The sequence below is a fragment of the Myotis brandtii genome, unplaced genomic scaffold, assembly GCF_000412655.1.
Source record: "Myotis brandtii unplaced genomic scaffold, ASM41265v1 scaffold120, whole genome shotgun sequence".
NCBI classification, from domain to species: Eukaryota; Metazoa; Chordata; class Mammalia; order Chiroptera; family Vespertilionidae; genus Myotis; species Myotis brandtii.
In genome coordinates this window covers 4,404,423-4,426,724 of record NW_005354174.1, presented here as the reverse complement: position 1 = coordinate 4,426,724, position 22,302 = coordinate 4,404,423, and the positions used below count along the sequence as shown (strand labels likewise).

The 22,302-nt window shown below is 40.3% G+C and overlaps 1 protein-coding gene across 9 annotated transcripts in view; it reads right to left on the bottom strand.

The window, feature by feature from the left end:
- The window catches only part of TANC2 (tetratricopeptide repeat, ankyrin repeat and coiled-coil containing 2), a 215,324-nt gene that overhangs the window by 8,244 nt on the left and 184,778 nt on the right, over positions 1-22,302 (bottom strand). For 7 of the 9 annotated variants that reach the window (XM_005858613.2, XM_005858615.2, XM_005858608.2 and 4 more), the window contains 9 exons: positions 22,057-22,293; positions 17,498-17,683; positions 14,044-14,137; positions 8,228-8,361; positions 7,200-7,323; positions 3,208-3,383; positions 2,388-2,520; positions 1,809-1,838; positions 894-985 (listed from right to left, as the gene is read on the bottom strand). In XM_005858613.2, coding sequence (XP_005858675.2) covers positions 894-985; positions 1,809-1,838; positions 2,388-2,520; positions 3,208-3,383; positions 7,200-7,323; positions 8,228-8,361; positions 14,044-14,137; positions 17,498-17,683; positions 22,057-22,293 — 1,206 coding nt within the window. The remainder of the gene's footprint in view (positions 1-893; positions 986-1,808; positions 1,839-2,387; positions 2,521-3,207; positions 3,384-7,199; positions 7,324-8,227; positions 8,362-14,043; positions 14,138-17,497; positions 17,684-22,056; positions 22,294-22,302) is intronic. The other 2 variants (XM_014532046.1, XM_005858614.2) reach the window with 1 other exon arrangement.

The following is a 22,302-nucleotide window of genomic DNA, read 5'->3' as shown; positions in this document are numbered from 1 at the left end:
TGGTTGGGTCAGGACTCAAGTTTCCTAGAAGGCTAAGAGTCCTAGATTATCATGAGTCTCACTCAAAGTTCCTCAGGAAATACAACTCTGTCGCCAGGAACTCTGTGCACTCCTTACACCGGGGTGGGTGGGGGAGAGGGGGGGCGGGGAATAAAGCGCTTCACAGTCATCTCCAGGGCCTAGAGACGTCTCAGTGAGGCCCAATGCCCAAAGCTGGGCTGGATTTGTGTTTGTTTACCTTCAGGAGAAGACAATTCAGCTAATCTTAACACAACACAGTAATTCTGACATGGAATGTTCTTACGGGACTTCCTATAGGCCATGAGAGTTTGTGTTAGGAGGGCATGGAGCCCTCAGCTTGAGTTGTGAGTACAAAAAGACTCCATTCTTTTTATTGTTATTGTCATTCAATGAGTGACCTCAAGCAAATCTTCTCATTGCTCTCTGTCTTGGTTGTCTTATCCTACTCAGAGATATTGATAAACTATATAGACTTTTAAATCTATGAATATATTAAATATGAAAGACAAGATCAATACTCTTTTCCATGGACTGAAACTATCTGCACTACATTATTTTACTTTGACTTGTACCATGAATTTTCAGGTCCCACTTAGCAGATTCCATGTAGAATCTATGTAACTGCCCAATAGTGGTTAAACTAGGTCTTTAGGTTGATTAGCTACAGGCATGTGTAGGCTATTCTTGCTTGCTCTCTTGTTGAGAAGGTGAAAAGCCTGGATTTTTAACTTATGAGCCGGGCACTGAGGGATGACATTTTCTCCCTTTGTCTCTAGGACCAAAGATGAGAATTGTCAAGACTTCGGTAGGTTCCTTATGTAGAAAACAGTCAGTGGCTGTTTTGAGGAAACTCTGTTCCTTCTTCCCCTCACCTTATAAAACATGTCCCCCTCTTCCATCAGCTTGCTCAACAGGATGATCATGATGTCTGGTTTGGAGGTGGCCATCGCCCATGTGGCTGGACCTGTAGTGTACAGGATGCATGATGGGTAAAAAACTCATACAATGTAAGGGTGGTAGGAAGCTAGGTGAAAAAAACATCCTGGGGGAATTTCTGCTGAGAGAACAACTTGCTCCACAAGAATTTCCTCATCTTTTGGACCTGGGAGTATCTTAATGACTCCCACTGCCTAGAAGCTGCACTGGACTGTATTCACCTTAAAATAAGAATATCTGAACTCAGTTTGCACCACAGGAGGGCAGCAAAGTCTGCATACTGTATTTGGGCAGGCAATGGCTTAGTCTGGAGTTATTTTAAAAAAACTGGGAGAAAGGGTTTATATTAAATGTCACTAAAAGATTTTAAACATCCAAAAAGAGAAATTTATGTTAGAATCTGGGACTCAAAGGCCCCAACTATTTAGTTTATTAATATTTAAATATGTACTTTGCAGAGGGAAACCATTTAAGACCCTAAAGCTCCCTTAATTTTTAAGTATCGAGTAGGACTCCTGGGATTTACTGTGTATCAGGAGCACAGTCCCAATGTCAGACAGACACGAGACAAGCCAACATTATTGAGGATTATTTTACCCCCAAAGAGAAAGAACAGGTTCAACTGATTAGTTTACAGATGCCTGAATTATTTACCAACTAAGCTTTTTAGGGTTAGTTATGAAAAGTTCAAGTTATTCTCTACAACAGTCATTTAAAAAAATCTTCTTTTAAGGTGAAGTAAATTAAAAGATTAGAGGTGTGGGGAACTCATGCAGGCTAAATCAAAGAGGAGAAGGCAAAGCTGACCAAGCCATCAGACCACGCCTGATGCTGACAGCGGTGAAATATACCTCGTGGGCGACTCGGTAACGTCTGACAACCTTCAAAGAAAGGAGAAAACAAAAAGTTGTAGGAGAGGAAAAAAAAATGGATGAAGGTGAAAAAAAAAAAAAGAAGGAAAAAGCAGCAGTGAGAGGCAGGCAGCAAAAAAGCCAGCATATAAGCCAACCCTTGTCTACAGGTCTGTGGGTGGGGAGCGAATGGGGCAGCAGCAGCAGGGACTGGAGAGTCTGAAGCACATACAGAGCAAGGGAAGCAAAGGCTCATGGCCGTGCAGGGATCCAGGATGCTCACAGGGTGGGGCTGGTACAGAGGCACTAGCACTAAGATGTGCTGAAAGTTCAGAGCAGCCTCCTGGGTAAGGCTACACGGGGCATGGCAGAGAACCCTGTGATTTTACTCAGGGTAGTGTAGACCATGGCTCAGATGGCTTTCTCTGGGCCAAGAGGCTTCCTGTTCACTTGGACAATATGTGGGCCAGGGCAGAGGGGAAACTATATACACTCACACCAAACACCCAAGGCAGCCAGACCTTTGGACCAGTCTGGCCCCTGGGCACAGATGGCCAGCACTTTCTTCCTTTCTCCTACCTATCTTGGCTCCTTTCTTCAGAAGAGTGACGACAACAGAAGTGTTCCGGCAACCCACTGCCCTATCCAACGGGCGCATTCCGCTGTAGTCTACATGCTCGATCATGGCCCCGTGATCCACCAGGAACTGGACCTAACACATGGATCAAGCAGAGCAGTTAACACAAGTGCAATGGTTCAGCTCCACCAAGGGTTTTGGCTGCTGCCTGCCCTTTATTCAATTGCTGGTCTGAACCAGACTGAGTAGCCATGGTATTTTAGGCCATACCTATATTCTTGGTCTTTAGTGGTGTTTTGAATTTTTCTGTCCTCTAAAGTATAGATCCAAGAACTTTATATCAGGAATCACCACACGCAACTCTCAACCCCAGATAGCATTATGGATGGAGAATTCAATATACATTTGGTTCTAGCTTAAAATTATAAGCTTTTGGATGGCAAAGAGCCTATTATTTCCTTGCTAGTTTCGAAGGGAACCTAAGATAATTCTTTTCACAGAGTAGGCACGTCATACTCACTAAATTAGAGATCAACTTACTTTACAGGGAACATTCCCCTATCCCAGCCGTGGGCAAACTACGGTCCGCGGGCCGGATCCGGCCCGTTTGAAATGAATAAAACTAAAAAAAAAAAAAAAGACCGTACCCTTTTATGTAATGATGTTTACTTTGAATTTATATTAGTTCACACAAACACTCCATCCATGCTTTTGTTCCGGCCCTCCGGTCCAGTTTAAGAACCCATTGTGGCCCTCAAGTCAAAAAGTTTGCCCACCCCTGCCCTATCCCTACCACTGTGAAGTTTGTTTAAAGACACTCACCACCTCAGCATCACCATAGAAAGCTGCCAGATCCAATGGGGTGCGGCCATTCTTGTCAGCATGGTCTGTGGCAGCTCCATTATCCACCAGAGAACGTACTACAGAGAGATGACCCTTCAAACAAGCCCAACTGAGGGCTGTCAACCCTTCTTTGTCCATCAGAGCAATGGAGGCACCTATGAGAGCAAGTATAACGCAGGACTGAGGAAACATGAAAATTAATAGCAGAAGGGAAAGATGGAACTTAAGGTGTACATTCTGCCAAAGCACAGCTTTTGTTTCTGGTATGTGAGTTACCTTTCAATAAAAACTGTTAAAAAAAATTGATCCTACAAGCTGTCAGAAGAGAAGAAAGTCCAGCTGTCTTACTGGGCATTCCAGGTCCTCCACAATCTCTCCCAAGCATACCCTCTGTCCTTTAGTTTCCTCACTTCCCTGTGAGAATCCGCTACTTTGGCGAAATGGATGTACTCACTGCCTCTAGACTCTCCCATAAATGTTCCTGAACCCTCACTTTTGGTTATGTTGCTTCCATGTGCAGAATATCTCCACCCCCCCCACGAGTTGCCTCACTTCTGCCCATTTCCTAGGAACCATCTCCAATCCCCATCTTCAAGCTTCTTGTGGTTCACTGTTACTTCCTCTTGAATCTGTTTAACATGTCACCTTATTCTGTAGTTAATCTTTTAAATTCTCAATGAATATTTTCTGAACTCTGAAAGTTTTCATTTATAATAGTATAAACTCCTTGACAGAATGTGAGGGAAATGGACTCATGGAAAGAGACCCAGGGCATAGAGGAAATTCAAAGTTTAATTAAACTAGTCAGCCTTCAATAACTTCATGCCCACTGTCTAAGCCCCTTTTATATTCTGCATCTGCCTTCAAAATGTCTATTTTCATCTATAAAGATCAAGCTCAATTGACACCTTTTGTATTTAGCCTAAAATTCAATATACACTTGGTTCTCAGCTTAAATTGTAAGCTTTTGGATGGCAAAGAGCCTATTATTTCCTTGCTAGTTTCAAAGGGAACCTAAGATAATTCTTTTCACACAGTTGGCACGTCAGACTCACTAAATTAAAGAGATCAACTTACTGCACAGGGAACACTTTCCAGGCTGCCCCTCAGCAGGACAGGATTCAGATGTCAGACCAAGCTTAGGACCTGCCACAGCCAGCTCACGTCTACTCAGCAGCTATTGGGCCTATCACCTGTGTATCCCTAGAGGTCAGATAACCACACTTTGTGGCTTCCCATAGCAGGACAAAGGGCTGGAAGGCACCACACCTCTAACACATAAATGTTCTGGGTTAGCTTTTCACAATGGTACGTTCTGCAATTAAAACATCAACTCTGCTCAGCTGGAATGGCTCAGTTGGTTGAGCATTGTCCTGTGCACTGAAAGGTAGCTGGTTCGATCCCTGTTGGGGCACATATGGAAGGCAACCCATCAATGAACATCGACGTCTCTCATATTGATGTTTCTCTTTCTCTCCCTCCCTTCCTCTAAACATGTCCTTGGGTGAGGATTAAAAAATAACAATAAAAACACTGACTCTACCATGGAATGATTTTGAATATGAGACAGAATCCAAGGAGTTTTCTTAGACACAACATCTATAAATTCTCTGGACAGAGCCTCCAATGGTGAAAAAAACAGGATAAGAAGGTTCTGGATGTATATTATAGATAAAGTGATTTTTCAAAAAATAAGAAAAGTTGGAATTTAAGAAGTTAAAAGGAGATACATATGAAATAAACCCAAAATTCAATTTGTAATTTTCCTCCTCTTCCCCCCTTGCAGTTAAGACTAACAGTTCTTCCAAACATCCATCTTCAAACTTTGGAGTTGTCTTCAACCCCTCCTCCCTATTTCCTAAATGCAATCAATCTTTGTATCATAATCACTGTTGCATTTGGCCCTTCTGTTCTATTCTAACAGCTACTGCACCTGGATTAGGGCCTCATTACCTCTCATCCATTCTACTACAATGGCTTCCTAATGGATCCCTATAATTCCTTCATCAAATCTATTCACATTATTGCCTGAGTGACTTTTTTATTTTTTAAAGCACAACTCTGGCATAAATTCCCTTTTTTAAAATCTTGAAAGGCTCCCCATTGCCTTTAGAATTAAGTCCAAACTCTTTTAATCTGTTCCTTTTCCATTTCTTTGCACATATGCTTCCCATTTTATTTCTCAACAGCACTCATGTACTTCACCGGACAACTTGCCTATTTCCCCAAACTTGTGTACTGTTCCTCCTTCTTCACTTTTCAATTACATTACTCCCCCTCCCTAAACAGAGAACATTTTTCCTATTCAAATTTCAAAGTCTGTCCTATTCTAACTCAAATACCTTTACCAGAGCACTCAGGATTCTCTGCTTTTTAAGGTAATTATTTATCTTTGTTTCATCCCTTCCTAACCAGATTATGGACTCTTGGAGGGGGCACAGATTATAGTATATTAATTTAAAAAAATTACTCACAGTTCCTGGCATAGAGTTCTACAAATAATGTGGGATAAATAACTGTTCATAGAATTTGTTGATTTAGTAAAAGTTTCTGATTTAAGTGTGAAAAATTAAATAGTATAAAGATCAGAATCTCTGCAGTGGTTAAGGGAGAAGAACTTGCTGGAATCTGTGCCTGATGATCTTCTACTGGAATGTGCAGTTACCTCAAGGTCATCAGTGGCTGAAGAGCTCCTGCCTTTCCAGGAGACTTGGGTTGTCCTGAGACATCTACTCCTGCCACATCTTATCCTGGGAATCCAGGCACATCCCACTTCCTCAACCAACTCCCTCTAAGCAGAAGTGAGAAGAGATATGAAACCAGACTTGTTTGGTAGCTTGTACCGAGGAAGCTAGAACCTCTCTGCAGGCGGGCAGAGCAGTTCTCTGATTCTGACCCCACCTTTAGAGCCTGAGGCTGTGGATACAAATCTTCTTTGGAAGAGCCAACTAAAGATCCAGTAAGTGTTTGACCGAGTTGTAGTTTAAAATCTTAGAAGAAACCTCTTCGTTCTAACTCAATTACCCTTAGCTGCTCTAACCTGGGCATGATTCTGCAGGAGGTTGGTTTCCTTGAAGTATATGTGCTTATGGATAGATGTTTTTGGTCCAGTTTACTAACAGGAGAAGCTAACTAGAATGGAATCATTAAGACAAGTCACAATCATACTACCTCCTGCTTCATGCAAATAAATGCTCAAGTTCCACTAGACCAGTGGTTCTCAACCTTGGCTGCACATTAGAATCACCTGGGAATCTTTTTAAAATCCTGATTTTTGGGCCTCATCCTCCAGAAATTCTGTTCTTTGTTATGGGGTGGGGCCACAACATTAGTAACAAAGAAACAGAATTTCCGGAGGATGAGGCCCAGAAATCAGGATTTTAAGAAGATTCCCAGGTGATTCTAATGTGCAGCTAAGGTTGAGAACCACTGCACTAGACAGTAGTGCAGAGTCAGTAGTGACCCCAGCGTTTCCACTGCAGAGGCCCACCAGCACTCCCCACTGTTCTGCACAGGTAACTGAGGTCATAGTAATCAAAAGGAATCTGAAATGTTTTGATGGTGGTGTGTATCCTTTAACTTATTTCCCATTCACCAGGAATATGTGAATGTTGGTAAATGTCAATAATATCCCGAGTCCTCAAATAGGGTACCATTGTCAGCAATTGTCTTAGTCTCCAGTTGCCTTCTTTGGATACAAGAAAAATATTAGTTGTGCAGGACTGCAAAATAATTGATAAAGTTAAGGTCAAAATACAAGCCCTGGAAGATACATTGAATATACATTAAAATGCAAAGTTTGGTGATTATTCAAACTTTTTAACTGAAGAGTTTGAATATGTTAATTTGTTTAGAATACTGAAGATCCCTCAAGCCACAAGGATTAATAATATCTGTACTTAACATGTCTTGGAATCCATCACTGTAAATTATGGGCACTGACCATCCAGCTCTGGCAGCCCAGGACTGACCTTGTGCAAGTAGAAAGTCCACAGTTCCCAGATGGCCTTCGGAAGCAGCCATCATCAAGGGAGTCCGGCCTTGCTTGTCTGCCATGTTGACATCAGCTCCATGGGTGAGCAAAAGATCAACTATCTGCAAGTTCAGAGAAACAGGAGCCAATTATCCAGGAACAGCTGCTGAGCAGACGCAGGCACGCTATCCCAGACACTGTGTGAACCCCCAGATAACTTTCCACTGCAAGCACCCCCTCAGGTTCCGCACAGTCCTTGTACCATGTGATTTGATCTCCGACTCTCGCAGGGACAGCTAAATGTGAAGAATTCAACTCTGAATGCTCGACTCAGCCACTGAATAAAAAAGAATTTAAGGTAACAATGGCCAAGATGGGGACTAAGCAATCCCATAACCAAACTCCAACACAAGTTCCTCCTGTGTCAGTGCCATTTTATTAACCTCTAGAAGTTGCAAAGCTGCCTGCAGTGAATATTTGTGACTGAACTGAATACCATAGAGAGTCTCAACTCTTTACCACTGTTTGGCTTCTACAGCCTTTTTTCTACTCAAGTACTTTGAAAAGGATTATTACCAATTTGCTTTTGTTTCCATCCTAAGTGTACAAATTAGCATCTATCCAGAAGCCAAACATCTGGAAAGACCGCATAACTAGAATTTATATACATCACATTTTCTTTTAGCAAATCTCAGACACCTGCAAATAAGTGGTTAGCAGGGATCTGTTGAGATATGAACCTCCCCAAGAACTTGTGGATACTGTAAAATGTTCTCTGGAAAGAGGCAATTCTACGACCAGGCCAAAAGTAGCCAGTCTTTCTATACAATCTAGAAATGAGGATGATTTTGAATGTTAAATTTTTGACATATTCTCAACTGGAATATTAATAACAAACACCCAAGTCCTCAAACGCGATGATTGCTGGGTAACTCAAATTTTGATTCTTTTTTCTCTCTATGCATCAGAACTTCCCACCTAGAATTCACTCTTGCCCATGGTCCTAGAAGTAGCTGCCTTGCTTACCTGCCAGTGGCCCTGGCGAACGGTGCTGAATAGGGGCACTGCCCCTCGACGGTTTGGCTGGGCCACTGCCGCCCCTTGTTCCAAGAGCAGACGACATACCTCCAGTTTGCCCCTTCCGGCTGCAGCTGTCAGGGCTAAGGGCAGAGAACACAGACTGAAAACAGGTGGCTCCTGCCATCTCTAATCCTGTGTGTTAAACATGGCAGTATATCTGTGTTTGATTCATATAAATGCTACTTTACTTCCAAGAATAATGATTTTTAGCTACTTTTGTCATGAAAATTTAAGTGAATACAAATACATTTAAATGGGCTTATTTATAATATGCAGAAACAATTATAAGAACACATTTACTGAAAAATCACCTTTTATCAAACTTACTTCATTTTATTTTTTCCTACCCTCTTTTTTGGTACCTCTTCCTAGCTACACACCTTCTACTGGTATATGTGTGGCTGGAATGCAGGGAGAAGGGCTTTTGCAGAGTAAGGTCTTGTTTTTAGAATTAGCTAGGAACAATCTCTGGCCACCTCAGTTCTTGGACCCTTAAACCCAAGAACCAAAGTTAGAAATTGCAGTCCACGGGTCTTGGGACAGTTTTCATTCCTTTGCTTCATTAGTTGAGACAGACATTTCTAGTATATCTGCAACCATTTTTATATGAGGATCAGAAGTGTTCAAGGCAATAGTCAAGATGAGAGGTGTGACAAAAACTCTTTTCTTGTGAATATAAAGATGAAGTCACAGATAGAAATTAGCTATAGTGAGTATAAGAGACACAGCAGGAAGAAACTTAAACGGTCTTTCCTTGCTGCTGTCCTTTGTTTATGATCTTTGATACAGTTGGTATCTAATGAGGGAAGCAATGGAAATTCAAATCAAATGGTCACTTATAATCTTTTTCAAGTGCAAATTATAGCATTTTGTCTTTGGGCTTGGCCAAATTTATCCACAACTGACTCATGTGCAAAACCAAGATGACCTGTAATTTCCACCAAGATAAACCTTCAAGTAATCTTTTCCTTCCTCAGTGATAAGAAGGGCTTAAGGGGCAAGTTTAGAAGATATATTCACTCAAACTAGATGCATCTATGCCTTGTCCTATATGCATTTTCAGTTTTATTTGAGAAGTCCTAACATTATTTCTGTCCTGTTCCTCACAGACGGGAAGTGGCGTGGTCCTACCTGGGGTGAGGGTCATTTCTAAACCCCCAATGAATGTGTGCAGGTATTGATGGGTCTGACTATTGACTTAATAAAGAAGTTTTGTCTCTTATTCTTCAAATCAAAATCAAAGCAATCTTCCCTCTTTCTCAAGTTTATATTTCTAATACTTCAGAAACTGCAACACTTCAGTTCTTGGGTCAGAACACCAGAGCAGTCTAAGAACTTGAATGGACATTATAACATTGTATACCTGAAACTTACACAATGTCATATATCAATTATATCTCAGTAAAGCTGGGGGTGAAAAGAACTTGAATGAGTTAGATACTTGTGAGGAATTGTAACATCGCCTTGTTGATACAGAAAACAAATAATTTGGAAAATTTCTAACTCCCATGTTCTGATCCCATTTAAAGTAGCTACTAGGTAGGTGACAGGGTTGCAGCAAACTTCCCTTTTAATATCCTATGTATGGGAAAAGGGGGACAAATACATTATTTTTCACAAAAGAATTTACAATTCCCTGGAGAAAATATGCACAGTATTTCAGAATCAGCCTTTCAGCAATGATGCCAGTTCACAGAATACAGCTGCCATGCATACCCAGGGCCCATCTTGAACGCTAAACTTATACTGTCCATTCTAACCTGGAGTTATATTGCTCTGGTTGGCTCATTTCAACCCACTGGATTGCACATTTATATGAGAGGGAATGTTTCATTTGGCCTTTTTCTTTGTTGTATCTTCTTAGGTTATGATGTAATTTGGCAGGAATTCATATCTCAAAGCTGATAGCTGAATATGGTCATTAACGCAGCTGGCCAATTTCATCTCAGAGCAACACAACTATGTAAAATGGAATCTGTGCTTTTCAAAATCCAAAAGTAAGGAGTTGCTTTGGCTGAATTTTATAGCAGTCTTATCAAAAACTGTTAAAACTTTTTTGGGGGGGAAAAAAAGAAAAAAGATTAAGGTAAAGCCAGTTCTATAAAAACAACAAACTGATTCTCAGCGCAACCACAACAGTTTGGAGCCAAATCTCTTTCTGAGAGACCAGTCACAAAATTTGCTCGATAGCTTGTCAGCATCTGATGAGATTATCTGACATAAATGGTCCTTTTCCAAATGGAAAAATCTAAGGAGTATGAAGAGGCAGACAGGATACAGCTCAGAGTTGGGGAAAAGCCAGTCTGCTTGGATGGGATGCTGACACTAAATAGAACACAGCAAAGCAAATGGTTCTTTGTTTTTTTTTCCAACCTAGAAAGAGTGCAGCAGACAGGTCATGTCAGACCAACGGGAGGGTGTGGTTGTGAGACATACACTGACCACTGCTACAAAACATTAATTAAACATTTATTGAGCTACTTGTTAGACACTGTCTCTGCTCTTAAGGAACTCATGGTTACATACACTGACCACTGCTACAAAACATTAATTAAACATTTATTGAGCTACTTGTTAGACACTGTCTCTGCTCTTAAGGAACTCATGGTCAGTAAGAATCACAAAAAAAAAACAAATAAATTACTATACAGTGTGATATGTACAACAGAAATAAGTCCATGGAGGTTGGTTGTATGGAGGTGTCACAGGGGAAGAAGTGTTTGAGAAGGTCTCTAGGAAGAGATGATAATCTGAGCTAGAAGCTGAAAGAGAAATAGGAGACTTACAGGCATTCGAAGGCAAGGAGGAGGCATGTTAGGCACAGGCAGAGAATGTATAAGGCAATGAGGTAGGAAATAGCAGGTTTATTGTATATGGAGTAACTGGAGAGACCGGCAATAGATGAGGCTAGAGATCATGACTGGTCTTTTAATGTTACATTAAATAATTAATGTGACAGGTGGTCATTGAAGGGGGGTAAGCAGGAAGGTGACATGAACAGACTGTGGCTCAGAAAGATTGCTTTGGCTGAAGTCTGGGAGATGAATCACAAAAGGGTGCGGCTACAGACAAGAAGAGCAGTTAGGATGTATTTGCAATAATCTAGGCAAGAGATGATGAGGGCATGAATGAGGGTATCTTGTTTACTCTGGGAACTGGCTTCCTTTGGGCCATGGGATGACTCAGGCCCTTGAGTTGCTAGAAGCTTTTAATGCTGGTCATAGTTTTTGCCCATACGACAAAGGAGAAGAGGAAGTGGTGAATAATCTTGTCACCAAACTGCTTTTCTTCTGTGTTGTTCCATAAAAAGTCTGTGAAAACCCTGTGGGATGGGAGGGGTCAGCCAGAGGGTGAAAGCTGGATGTAGGAAGATGCTACCTGGAAGGATAAGAGGCTGCAAAATGGGGACAAAGGCAACAAGGATATCCTGGTGATCTGCTTTTAGAAAATCCGACATGTAAAAATTGCACCTCACCTCAATATTTCACTACATGCTAAGATATAGTTCACTGATTCTAAGATGTGCTTTTTTCTTTCACATTTTAACACCTCTGAATTGGAATGCCTCTTACAATTGATGTGGTAATAAAGAATTGTGCCAGTTTAACTGGCAGAGGTTGTTGTTTTTTGTACTGGCACAAAATGTATTGATTATATAGTTTCTTATAGTTACTGGTGTCTTAGATTCAATTTAGCAAGTGGTACAGATTGTTGAAGACATCATGACCATCATATTTTCCTCAGGGATAAATTATGTTGTTTAGAACAGGGTTGCAGTCAACCAGCTGGCTGTAGATCATAGACCTTCGTTCCCTATATAAGGGAAACATATATAAGATTTTGTGTTTGGAGGAAACATCACAATTCAATTGATCATTATAAATTTTAAATGATTATGTGCTATAAGTTAGAAAGAAACATGTTTACTTAGTTCCATCACTATAGAAAGAAAAGCAACTCATAATTTTTGGTGGGTTGTCAGAACATTTTCACATAGCAAAGATATCATTTCCCCCAAATTTTTCTAAGGTCAAATAACTTTTTATAGGTCTATAAATTATACTACAAATGTATTTCATTCTATGCCAAATTTAAATAGCATTTTATGTTTCTAATGCTGAAATTGTTTCATATAAATATCACGCTAAACACAATTCTGATTATAATCAAACTGACACGAAGCTCTGAGTTTTCACAACCTTGAGATATGATACATGTGTAAGACAATGTAACAAACTTTACTGCATACTTAAAGTATGAAATGTTTTAAAAGTCCTCAGACCAAAAGCTTTATTCTAATAAGCAATTCATATAGATAAAAAGGTCTTCTACTTAGATCACACCCTTCTTGAACATTTTTAGTAATTATTTTAAATATACTACTAGAATGTGTAGGTCTTGTAATTTCTATCCATTATCACCATTAGACCACTACTTTTTTGTTCTCCCTGTGGTTATATGTGCGTGGTCTGACCACGGGAGTCTGCTGGGAGGGATGGCAGCGCTGTGCTGGGGAAGGCTTTGCTGACAGGAGCAGTAAACCAGTATGTCCCTCTGCAGCTCTAGCTCACAACATGCGTACTCCAGGACTGCTGATGTCCTGGCCAGTCTCTTCCCCCAGTCTGTCCTCTGGCTTCCCTCAGGGTGGGGTCCCAGAGACAACAGCTGTTTCCAGCTGCACATTTTCCTTTAATCTGTCACAGGCTCTTAAGCTGCAGCTGCCTGGCATCTGCTCCCTTTGGCTCTTACAGAGGGAGGGATTGTTTGAGGAGTAAATTCCTGGGCTCTGGACCATTCTACATAATGTTAGAGAAGCCATGAAACCTATGTAAGATTTTTGCCATGGATGGAAACATTGCAATTCAGTAGGTGATTGTAAATTTTAAATGAATTCAAGTATCTTTTCTTATTTTTAATAACACTCTGACTCTAAGCAAAACACATAGCCTTCTTGTTTGGTAAATATTCTCCCTAACTTGGCCATCTCAATATTGGTCTCCTCCTGGCAAAAATGACACATATCTGTGGTGACTCTACAATTTTCATTGCCCTGGTTCCATAAAAACACATAGGAGGTTACTAATGTTTCTCCAGATGTTGCAGTTTAGACTTGGGGGAAAGACAATAATCATTTCCTACAAAGGTCACAGGAAGAGGCTTCTGTTTATGTAGTAAATTACTGAGCAATACAGAAATCTCTTTGCTACAGACAGAGAGATGGCATGTGGCTGCACTTTACAGGGTGACACCTTCATGTTGCCCCCAGAGACCCACTTGACTCATACTGTGTCAGGTACCACTCTGCCATAGCACTTGGTGAAGCCAGAATCGTAGATAAAAATGTAATCTCCTGGTTTACAACTACAGGTGAAGAGAGTTATTTTGACAGGAGAATTATTTATTCCTAACTGTTACAAGGATAACATCAAAAAAGAGAAAGGCCACAACTATTTTCTGCTCTGGTTTGGCACATTGTAAGGAAACTTTCAGTCTTTTAAAAATATTTGGAAACAAGAGCAGGGGAAAGTTTTGTTTGAAAGAAGACTCTGGTGCTAATGGTATGGGGAATCCAAAGGGAAGGAGAATTGAAAGAGAGAAATTGCTTGACTTTTTACTTCGGCTGAATTGGTCTCCAATACAAAAGCCACCAGAGAGATGCCTAAGGTGTGCCAGAGGAAAAATCAGGGTGGGTGATGCAGAGAACACCTCCGCACACATACAACACATACATGAGAGACGAGAGTGATGTCCATGACAAGTACCTGTCTCTCCCCAGAGACTGTCAAAGCTGTTGATCTGTGCTCGCTCCACTTCCTCTTCATCTTTTTCTGGAAGATCAAGTAGGTAGGAGACAATCTGAAACAAGAAGTTGTGTCAGCTCAACTTCAGGTGGAAAACTATGCTACTGACACTAGCCTGTGAGGTTTGAAAGCTACTTGGATGACACAAGTGTTATGAAACCTCTTGCACACAGAAGGAACTGAAGTGCCTGGCCTAGCAAAGGAACCTGAAGCTGCCATGATGAGTATTTGTTCCTATCAGGCACAGTTTACATGCTTCTCTGAAGACAATTCACTTACATAGCATGTGATTTTTAAAAATTACATATTTCTCATATTTAACTTAAAGAAGCAACCCTTCATCCTCCAAATAAAAAAACCAATAAATAAACAGAAAAAAAACAATCATTAAACAAAAAATAAAATAAATATGGACAACCTTAGGGCTTGTATATCTTCAGAGCAGAGCGATTATCTCCTTTAAATATAAGGACTGTTTTAGGGACATGGGGGAATGGCTGCTAATTAGAAAGGAAAGTGACAGCTCTGTTTCCAGAAATTTGACTGTAGAGAGAGTTTTAAAAAGCCTCACAAAGATAATAAAATTCCAGTTTTACTTAATATTCCCTTGGTGACATGTTAGGTCAGTTGATAGGGTAGCTGCATCACTGAAGCAACTCATGCAGCGGTACTGGCCAATGAAAGCTGAACTTTAAATTTTCAGGATTTTTGCAAGTCTGGTGTTAAACAAAGATGTTTATTAAAAGTTAAATCACAATTAAATTATATTTAAAACAAAAGTTAAAAAATAAAATCTTGTAATTTCCTGATTATTTAACTGTTTTACAATTATCTATGCTCTTGAGGTGATTTATATCTATTGTGTCTATATGATGAAAATATTACAGAATGGTGTGTATCTCTCCACAACTTTGTGTTCAGTGATGTCACATTGGTAGCTTGAAATCGGCCATGGAGGGAGCATCTACACCCTGACACTGGCAAACATTACAAATCAGGATTTGATTTAGTGCTGCAGCTAAAAGAACTTCCAGTTTAATGAATATAATTTGCATGAGGGCAAGAAGTAGTTTAACAATAGGTCACATATCAGATTTAATGACAATAAAATTATTGGGTAAATTGGGGTACAAATTCATTTTATAAAATCACAGTGGAGTTGCATGATAGCCAACTTGCTAGGCTGGCTATGACACAAATTTAGCAAACATCAACATCAGCATTCAATTAAGAGTATTGTGCTCATTATCACTTGTAAACTGTGTACTACATGTTCTTTGTATCAGTAAAATTTATAATAAATTTAAGTATAGTCATGCATTAGTTAATGACGGGGACATATTCTCAGAAATGTGTTATTAGGTGATCTTGTCTTTGCCTGAACATCCTAGAGTACACTTAACAAAAACCTAGATGCTATAGCCTACTATACACCTAGGCTATATGGTATAGCCTACTGCTCCTAGGCTACACACCTGCACAGCACATTATTGTACTGAATACCGCAGGCAACTATAACACAATATTAAGTATTTGTATATCTAAACACAGAAAAGGTACAGTAAAAATACAAAATAAAAGATAAAAAAAATGGTGCATCTGTATAGGGCACTTACCATGATGGCGCTTTCAGGACTGGAAGTTGCTCTGGGTGGGTCAGTGAGTGAGTGGTGAGTGAATGTGAAGGCCTAGAGCCTCACTACTGTAGACTTTATTAAACACTATACACTTAGGCTACACCAAATTAAAAAATTTTTTTTCAATAACTTTTTAACTTTATAATTAAAAAACACACTTTCAACTCTTGTATTAACAGTTAGGTTAAAACACAAAGACATTGTATAGCTGCACAAAAATATTTTCTTTATGTCCTTATTCTATAAAATTTTTCCTATTTTTAAAATTTAAATTTTTCTATTTTTAAAACTTTCTTTGTTAAAAACTAAGACACAAACACACACCTTAGCCTAGGCCTACACAGGGTCAGAATCATCACTATCACTGTCTTCCACCTCCACAACTTGCCCTACGGGAAGGTCTTCAGGGGCAATAACATGCATAGAGCTGTCATCTCGTATGAAAACAATGTCTTTTTCTGGAACACCCCCTGAAAGACCTGCCTGAGGCTCTTCTTGAGGACTTGTCAATCTTTTCAGAAATATGTCCATGGTGGTCTTTTTAAAAAATTTTTATTTTCCATCATAAATTTGCCTATAAGCAGATACTGCATTATTAATGAAAATTTTTTGGTGTTGGGGGCCCATATTTTCAAACTTTTAAAGGAGCTTATTGTGAGGTCTTCAAAAGCTTCTACTAAACCCCACTGTGAATTTTCTTAGGGATTCTTCTTCTCTTTCTTCTGCAATTCCTTTTCTTTTGCCTCTTCTTCAGTTATGTGTTCCTGTTCTAGTTCCAACAACTCTGCATTAGTCAGTTCCTTAGGAACCACCCCTAGGAGCTCCTCAATTTCATCATCACCCACATCCAGGTTAAAGTGTTTGCCATCTCAGCCACAGCCCTGTTGATTTTTGCAACCTTCACATCCTTGGCAAATCCTTTGAAATTAGGGACAAACCTCTTGAGTGTCTTCTTCCAGATGCCATTTATATACTCCTTGGTTACATCACACTCATATATGTGGTCTGTTGTTGACCAAAATGTCATTAGGTGGCACATGTTAGGTGGTGCATGACTGTATGTATGCTCTCGTCTCTGTCTCTCTTTCTCTCTCTCACTCTCCTCCTCCCTCTCTCCTGTTCCACTCACTCTCCTTCCCATAGCTGATTGTTAACATTTCCTAGTATACTACCAATTCCATATATTTTGCCACTATATTATTACTATCATAAATAAATAAGTTAGCAAAAATACCGTTTGTATAGTATTTAACAGTTTACAAAGTACCTTTCACACAAGCCTTGTAAAAATAGGTTATTGGACTCACTCTATTGATGGGAAACTAAGGTTCCAAGAGATTGGGTAAATTGCCCAAGGTCCAGAGCTAATGAGTGGCAAAGTTGGGACTCAAACCTAGTCCTTCTGAGATTCTAAATGTTGTGCTATTCCCATGTCACACTGCCTATCCATGGGGACACAGCTCAATAAATAATCCTTCTGAGCCTAGTGTCAGTATCTGTTAAATAGGGGTGAAAGGATGGGGAGGAACTGGATTAGATAAATTCCAAGGTCCTTTCCAATTCCCACATTCTGTGCCCATAATTCTAGGTACCTTGGTTAGAATTCAACTGCTTCATGGAGTCTATGCTTCCTATTCCTCAGAGTAGTGATCAAAAAGCGAATTCACATTAATTAGAGTGGCAATTTTGCAATAACGCAACCCTTTTCTCCTGGTCTCCTAGTCTTTCAATACATAGATTGAAAAAAAAAACCCAACTTTAATTGCCTGCTTTCTTACCTCAGTGTAACCCATACTGGCTGCAGCAATGAGGGCCTGCTGGATGGCTTGGCTCTTCTTAAACACCCCTTGCTGCTGGCTGGCCATTGTCCAGTCACACTGAATCAGAAACTTGACGACCTCCAGATGACCTCGGAGTGCAGCATGGACCAAAGCACACTGTCCATTCTTATCCAAGTGATCCACCTAAGGGAAGGGGACAGAGAAATCTGTGTGAACGAAGAATGGGGCTGTACCCCCACTCTAGTCATATCATCCCACTGCACAGCCTGGACTACTAAGAGTCAGTCTTTCCCACGACCTGAACCAATCTGAGAAAATTTAGAGGATACTCTCCTACTCAGCCTAAATCACTACTGAGCTATAACTCTGGTAGAAGCCCCCTGAGGTTACAGGGTCAGGCTTTTGTTTTCACATCAAAAGAAACCAAAAAAACCCTCCAGTTCCAGCTTTGTTTTTCTGAGGTATATTCTCCTTTGTCCTTAAATAGTTCTTTTCCGACCAAGATTTGAAAGACTCGTAGCTCTCTTGGTACAAAAAAATGTATTTGAAACCATGAAAGGAAAAAAAATAAAACCATTTTGAAGCGCTCTCTCTCTCTCTCTCTCTCTCTCTCTCTCTCTCTCTCTCCTCCCCCTCCCCCCTTTGTCTTCCAAAGAAGTAAAATATCTTTTGTATCATGAATCACACATTTGACCACCAAGCTTTGGCAAAGGCTGCATCTTTCTTCCAGTGTGAGGGCAGAATCTCAAAGATTTGACCAAAATGGCTAGAGTTACTTGGACCTTAATGCTAGACTCAGTTCCAGAAGCAGTTTTTACAACGCAGTGTTGGTTTAGGCTGAAGGAAGGGCCTGATTAAGATCAATCTACCAGAAGGTCCCTAGCCACAGCCTTTTCTGACAGGTAGGCAGGTTATCTTCCAGTGGTAGTTAGAACGTTTGAAACAAGTTCTCTATCTGATTTTCCCCAGCTTTAGGTCCACTCAGCCATTTATTTAACAAATGTTTACTGAATGCCTACGATGTGCAAGGTGAATGAAAAGGTGAATAAGATAGTAAAATATAAATTCCGTGCTCAAGGATTTTCAAACAAGGTAGGGGAGATGTGACCAATATGACAAACATCTGTCCAAAAAAGAAGTTTATAATAAATGCCATAAGAAGAGTAAAGGTGCAATAAAATTTCAGAGCATTCCCAGCTAGAACCTGAAATGAATTTAGTCGGAAAGGTGTTATGGTCTGAATGTTTGTATCCCCCCCAAATGGTATGTTGGAATTCTAACCCGGATGGCATTAGAAAATAGGGCCTTTGGGGAGTGATTAGGTCATGAGGGCAGAGCTCTCATGAATGGAATTAGTGTCCTTATAAAGGGACCCCAGAGAGCTTGCTTGTCCCCCTCCACCATGTGAGGACACAGCAAGAAGATCTGTCTGTGAACCAGGAAGCTCTCACCAGACATCGAATCTGTTGGCACCATGATCTTGGGGCTTAGCCTCCAGAACTGTGAGAAATAAATGTTGTTTATGAGCCACTCACTCACTCTATGGTATTTTGTTACAACGCCCAAATGAACTTAAGTCTATATTAATTCACTAATAGGAAATGATTAATTCTAGTTTTTTTTTTTAAGGAAAGGGTACATAAAGGGTTAGTTTAAACTGCAAAGTTGAGAGGGTCTTATGAAATAATGGGTTAGGGATTTGAAAGGACACAGTACCCAAATTGAAAGAGCTTCCAATGATCAAATATGGGCCAATTTGAGCAACAAAATAAATCATAATAGCAACGGTTACAGTTCATAGTATAAAATCAGTATCTAGAAATCCACTGTGCTAGAAATAACTGACTAAATACATGGGGGAGAAGTTACAGCTCTTCTTTACAATAGAATTCCAATTAAAAATATTGAAGGAATGGGAGAAATAGAAAATCACCATTGGGCAAACACTGATGGATCCTAAAATTAGTGGACAAAAGCATGAGAAACAGGTCTCAAAGCATCTCCCTAAAATATAATTCTTAATTAAAAAGGGTAGACAGTAACTTCACACCTGAGAAACCTGGAAGGCACCACCTTAACAAAGCAACAGAAGTTAATGGTATCATTTTGGTGGTATAATTGACAAAAATATATATTCTAATGACGAGAAAATATAAGACAAACTAAAATTCAAGAACTTTCTACAAAATAAATGGCTAATATTCTTCATTATCTTCTTAATGCAGAAGCCATGGGAGGGAGTATGAGGAGAGGACAAAATCTTAGTGAACAGTTATATTAAGAGAAGGAAGAGAGAAGAGCAACCAGACAGGCAGGAGGGGTACTAGGACCATATTACAAGTTCTGAGAAGTATACTCAATACTGTCTAAGGCAGCCGTGGGCAAACTACGGCCCGCGGGCCGGATCCGGCCCGTTTGAAATGAATAAAACTAAAAAAAAAAAAAAAAGACTGTACCCATTTATGTAATGATGTTTACTTTGAATTTATATTAGTTCACACAAACACTCCATCCATGCTTTTGTTCCGGCCCTCTGGTCCAGTTTAAGAACCCATTGTGGCCCTCGAGTCAAAAAGTTTGCCCACCTCTGGTCTAAGGGGTGAGAAATGAGAAAAAGTTACTTTATTTGGTGACTGGCAGTTGTTAGTGGATTTTGAGAGAGTGGCTACATTTGAGTGCCAGGAGACTGTGTTTTATTTTGTTTATTTATTTATTTATTGACAGTATTACAGATGTCCCTCATGTCTCTCTTTCCCGCCTCCACCCTGTCCCAACCCCACCCCATCCAGGCCTTCACCCACATTATTGTCTGTGTCCAAGTGTGTTCTTTTTTTTAAAGACTATTATTTATCAGGCACTAAATCAGATAAAGAGAGTTCATCTCTTTTTAAAAAGGCTTTCTTGTTTTTAATTCTCCTATTTTCTGGATGAAACAAGTAAGATTAAGAGGGGTTCAATGACTTCTCCAAGCCGTTACAGAAAGTAAGTGCGAATGCAGGCTTTGACCAAGTTGTGTTTGATTCCAAAGTATATAATTTTTAATGACTTGCCTCCCCCTTCTCTCATGGAAGCCACACGACAAGTAGTTAAGGAGTACTAAGTGAACAGAGGTAGCAAGTACAGATGACTCGTAGAACAGGTGTGGTAGATATGGAAGGTAAGAGATGGGAGCTCCTGGTTAGCAGGAGAAAGGAAAATTTCTCGTTTGAGTTAGAGGAGACATTCATAAGGTTGTAGAAACTGGGGGAAAAGGCAGTATAAATTAGAAAAAGAATGAAATAAAATGTGAGAGAATGAGCAACTCATTGAGATAAAAAATATAGTTGGAGGCCATTGCTTTGGAAAGGGAGGAAACAGTTCCTTTCTAAGGCAGAAGTAAAGGGGAGTGTAGGTAAGGATTCATAGTTTTGAGATATACATTGAGAGGAACTCAATCTTAGTAATGTAGGAGGGTAAAATAAGTTTGAGAGGGTACTGAAAAGAACACAAAAGATTTATACATCTACTGTGGGGAAAATGAGAGATGAGTAAAATGACAGCTGAGCAGCAGGGAAGACCCAGTTGAGATTAAAATATGAATTCAGAGCAACAGTAATAAGGCCCAATTATCATTCTATTTCTTGAGGTGTTCATTGTATTGAACAGGACTTTAGAGGTGGCCCATCATTGTGTCACCGTAAACATCAGAGGCTCGGGGTTCCACTGAGGGTCCCAGGTCCCAGTTCCCAAGGGAGTCTCAGGAGTTCCATTCTCTTCGCTGGTAAAAACACTGGACACCTCAGAATGAGGTCATACTTATATTTCATATTACTTATATTTCATTGCAAAACCACCAAAATCCTCAGTTTGTTTTCAGGACTGAAACAAAATACCACAAGGTTACAATTTCCTCAGAGGCCTCCATTTTGAGGCCAGCACTTTTCTTTTCACCAATATTTTGAAATTGAGTTATTTTACATCAGTGGCTCTTGGGTTACTATAAAGCAAACACATTTTTTAGAAAGGTTTTTAGAGAATTAAAATATACTAAGAGGAACACTCTGAGTGCCTCTGGTCAATTTGAGGATAATCAGAGAGAACCACCTTCTCCCCATACCTCTTTGGTGGGGATCTTCAAGGATAGGAAGAGGGAGTCTGGTCTCTGTTCTTATCTCCATGGCTAACTTATCTTCTCTACACATGAAAGGCTGAGGCTGCAGGCACCATTCAGTTCAGATTTCCCACTGCAGTCTCCCTGCTCCTCCACCTTCTCTTTCCTTACTCTCTGAGCTCAGTAGAGAATTTCTTGGTTGTTAGGTAGAGACTTTTTGTGGCTGCTGCTAATGAGGTTTTCTAAGTGCCCCTCAAAGGGTTTAGGACTGTGACCAGATGCAGTGTGGAGCTGGAATGCAAACACTGGGATGTCTGGGGAGCCCGTATTCCCTTTGATCCGCTCCCTAACAGGGTTTGATGTGCTCCACCTTGATTCATGAGGTAACACAGGAGATAAGGATGACTACAGCAGGAAGAGAGATAAAGGGAAGAAAGGAGAAGCAGCAGAGCCAGGCAGCCATTACCTTGGCCCGTTTCTTGCACAGCAGCACAACGATGCTCAGGTAGCCTGCCGCTGCGGCATAGCCCAGAGGAGTCAGGCCACTTTCAGAAGAGACATCCACATTGGCTCCAAACTCCAACAGCAGGGCCACCATTTCTGTGTAACCAAGATGAGACTGGACACACAGAATTGGGGCATTATTTAAAACCTCTGTCCGGTAATTAATGTTGGCACCTCCCAAAATCAGCAGTCGGCTGACCTAGAAATA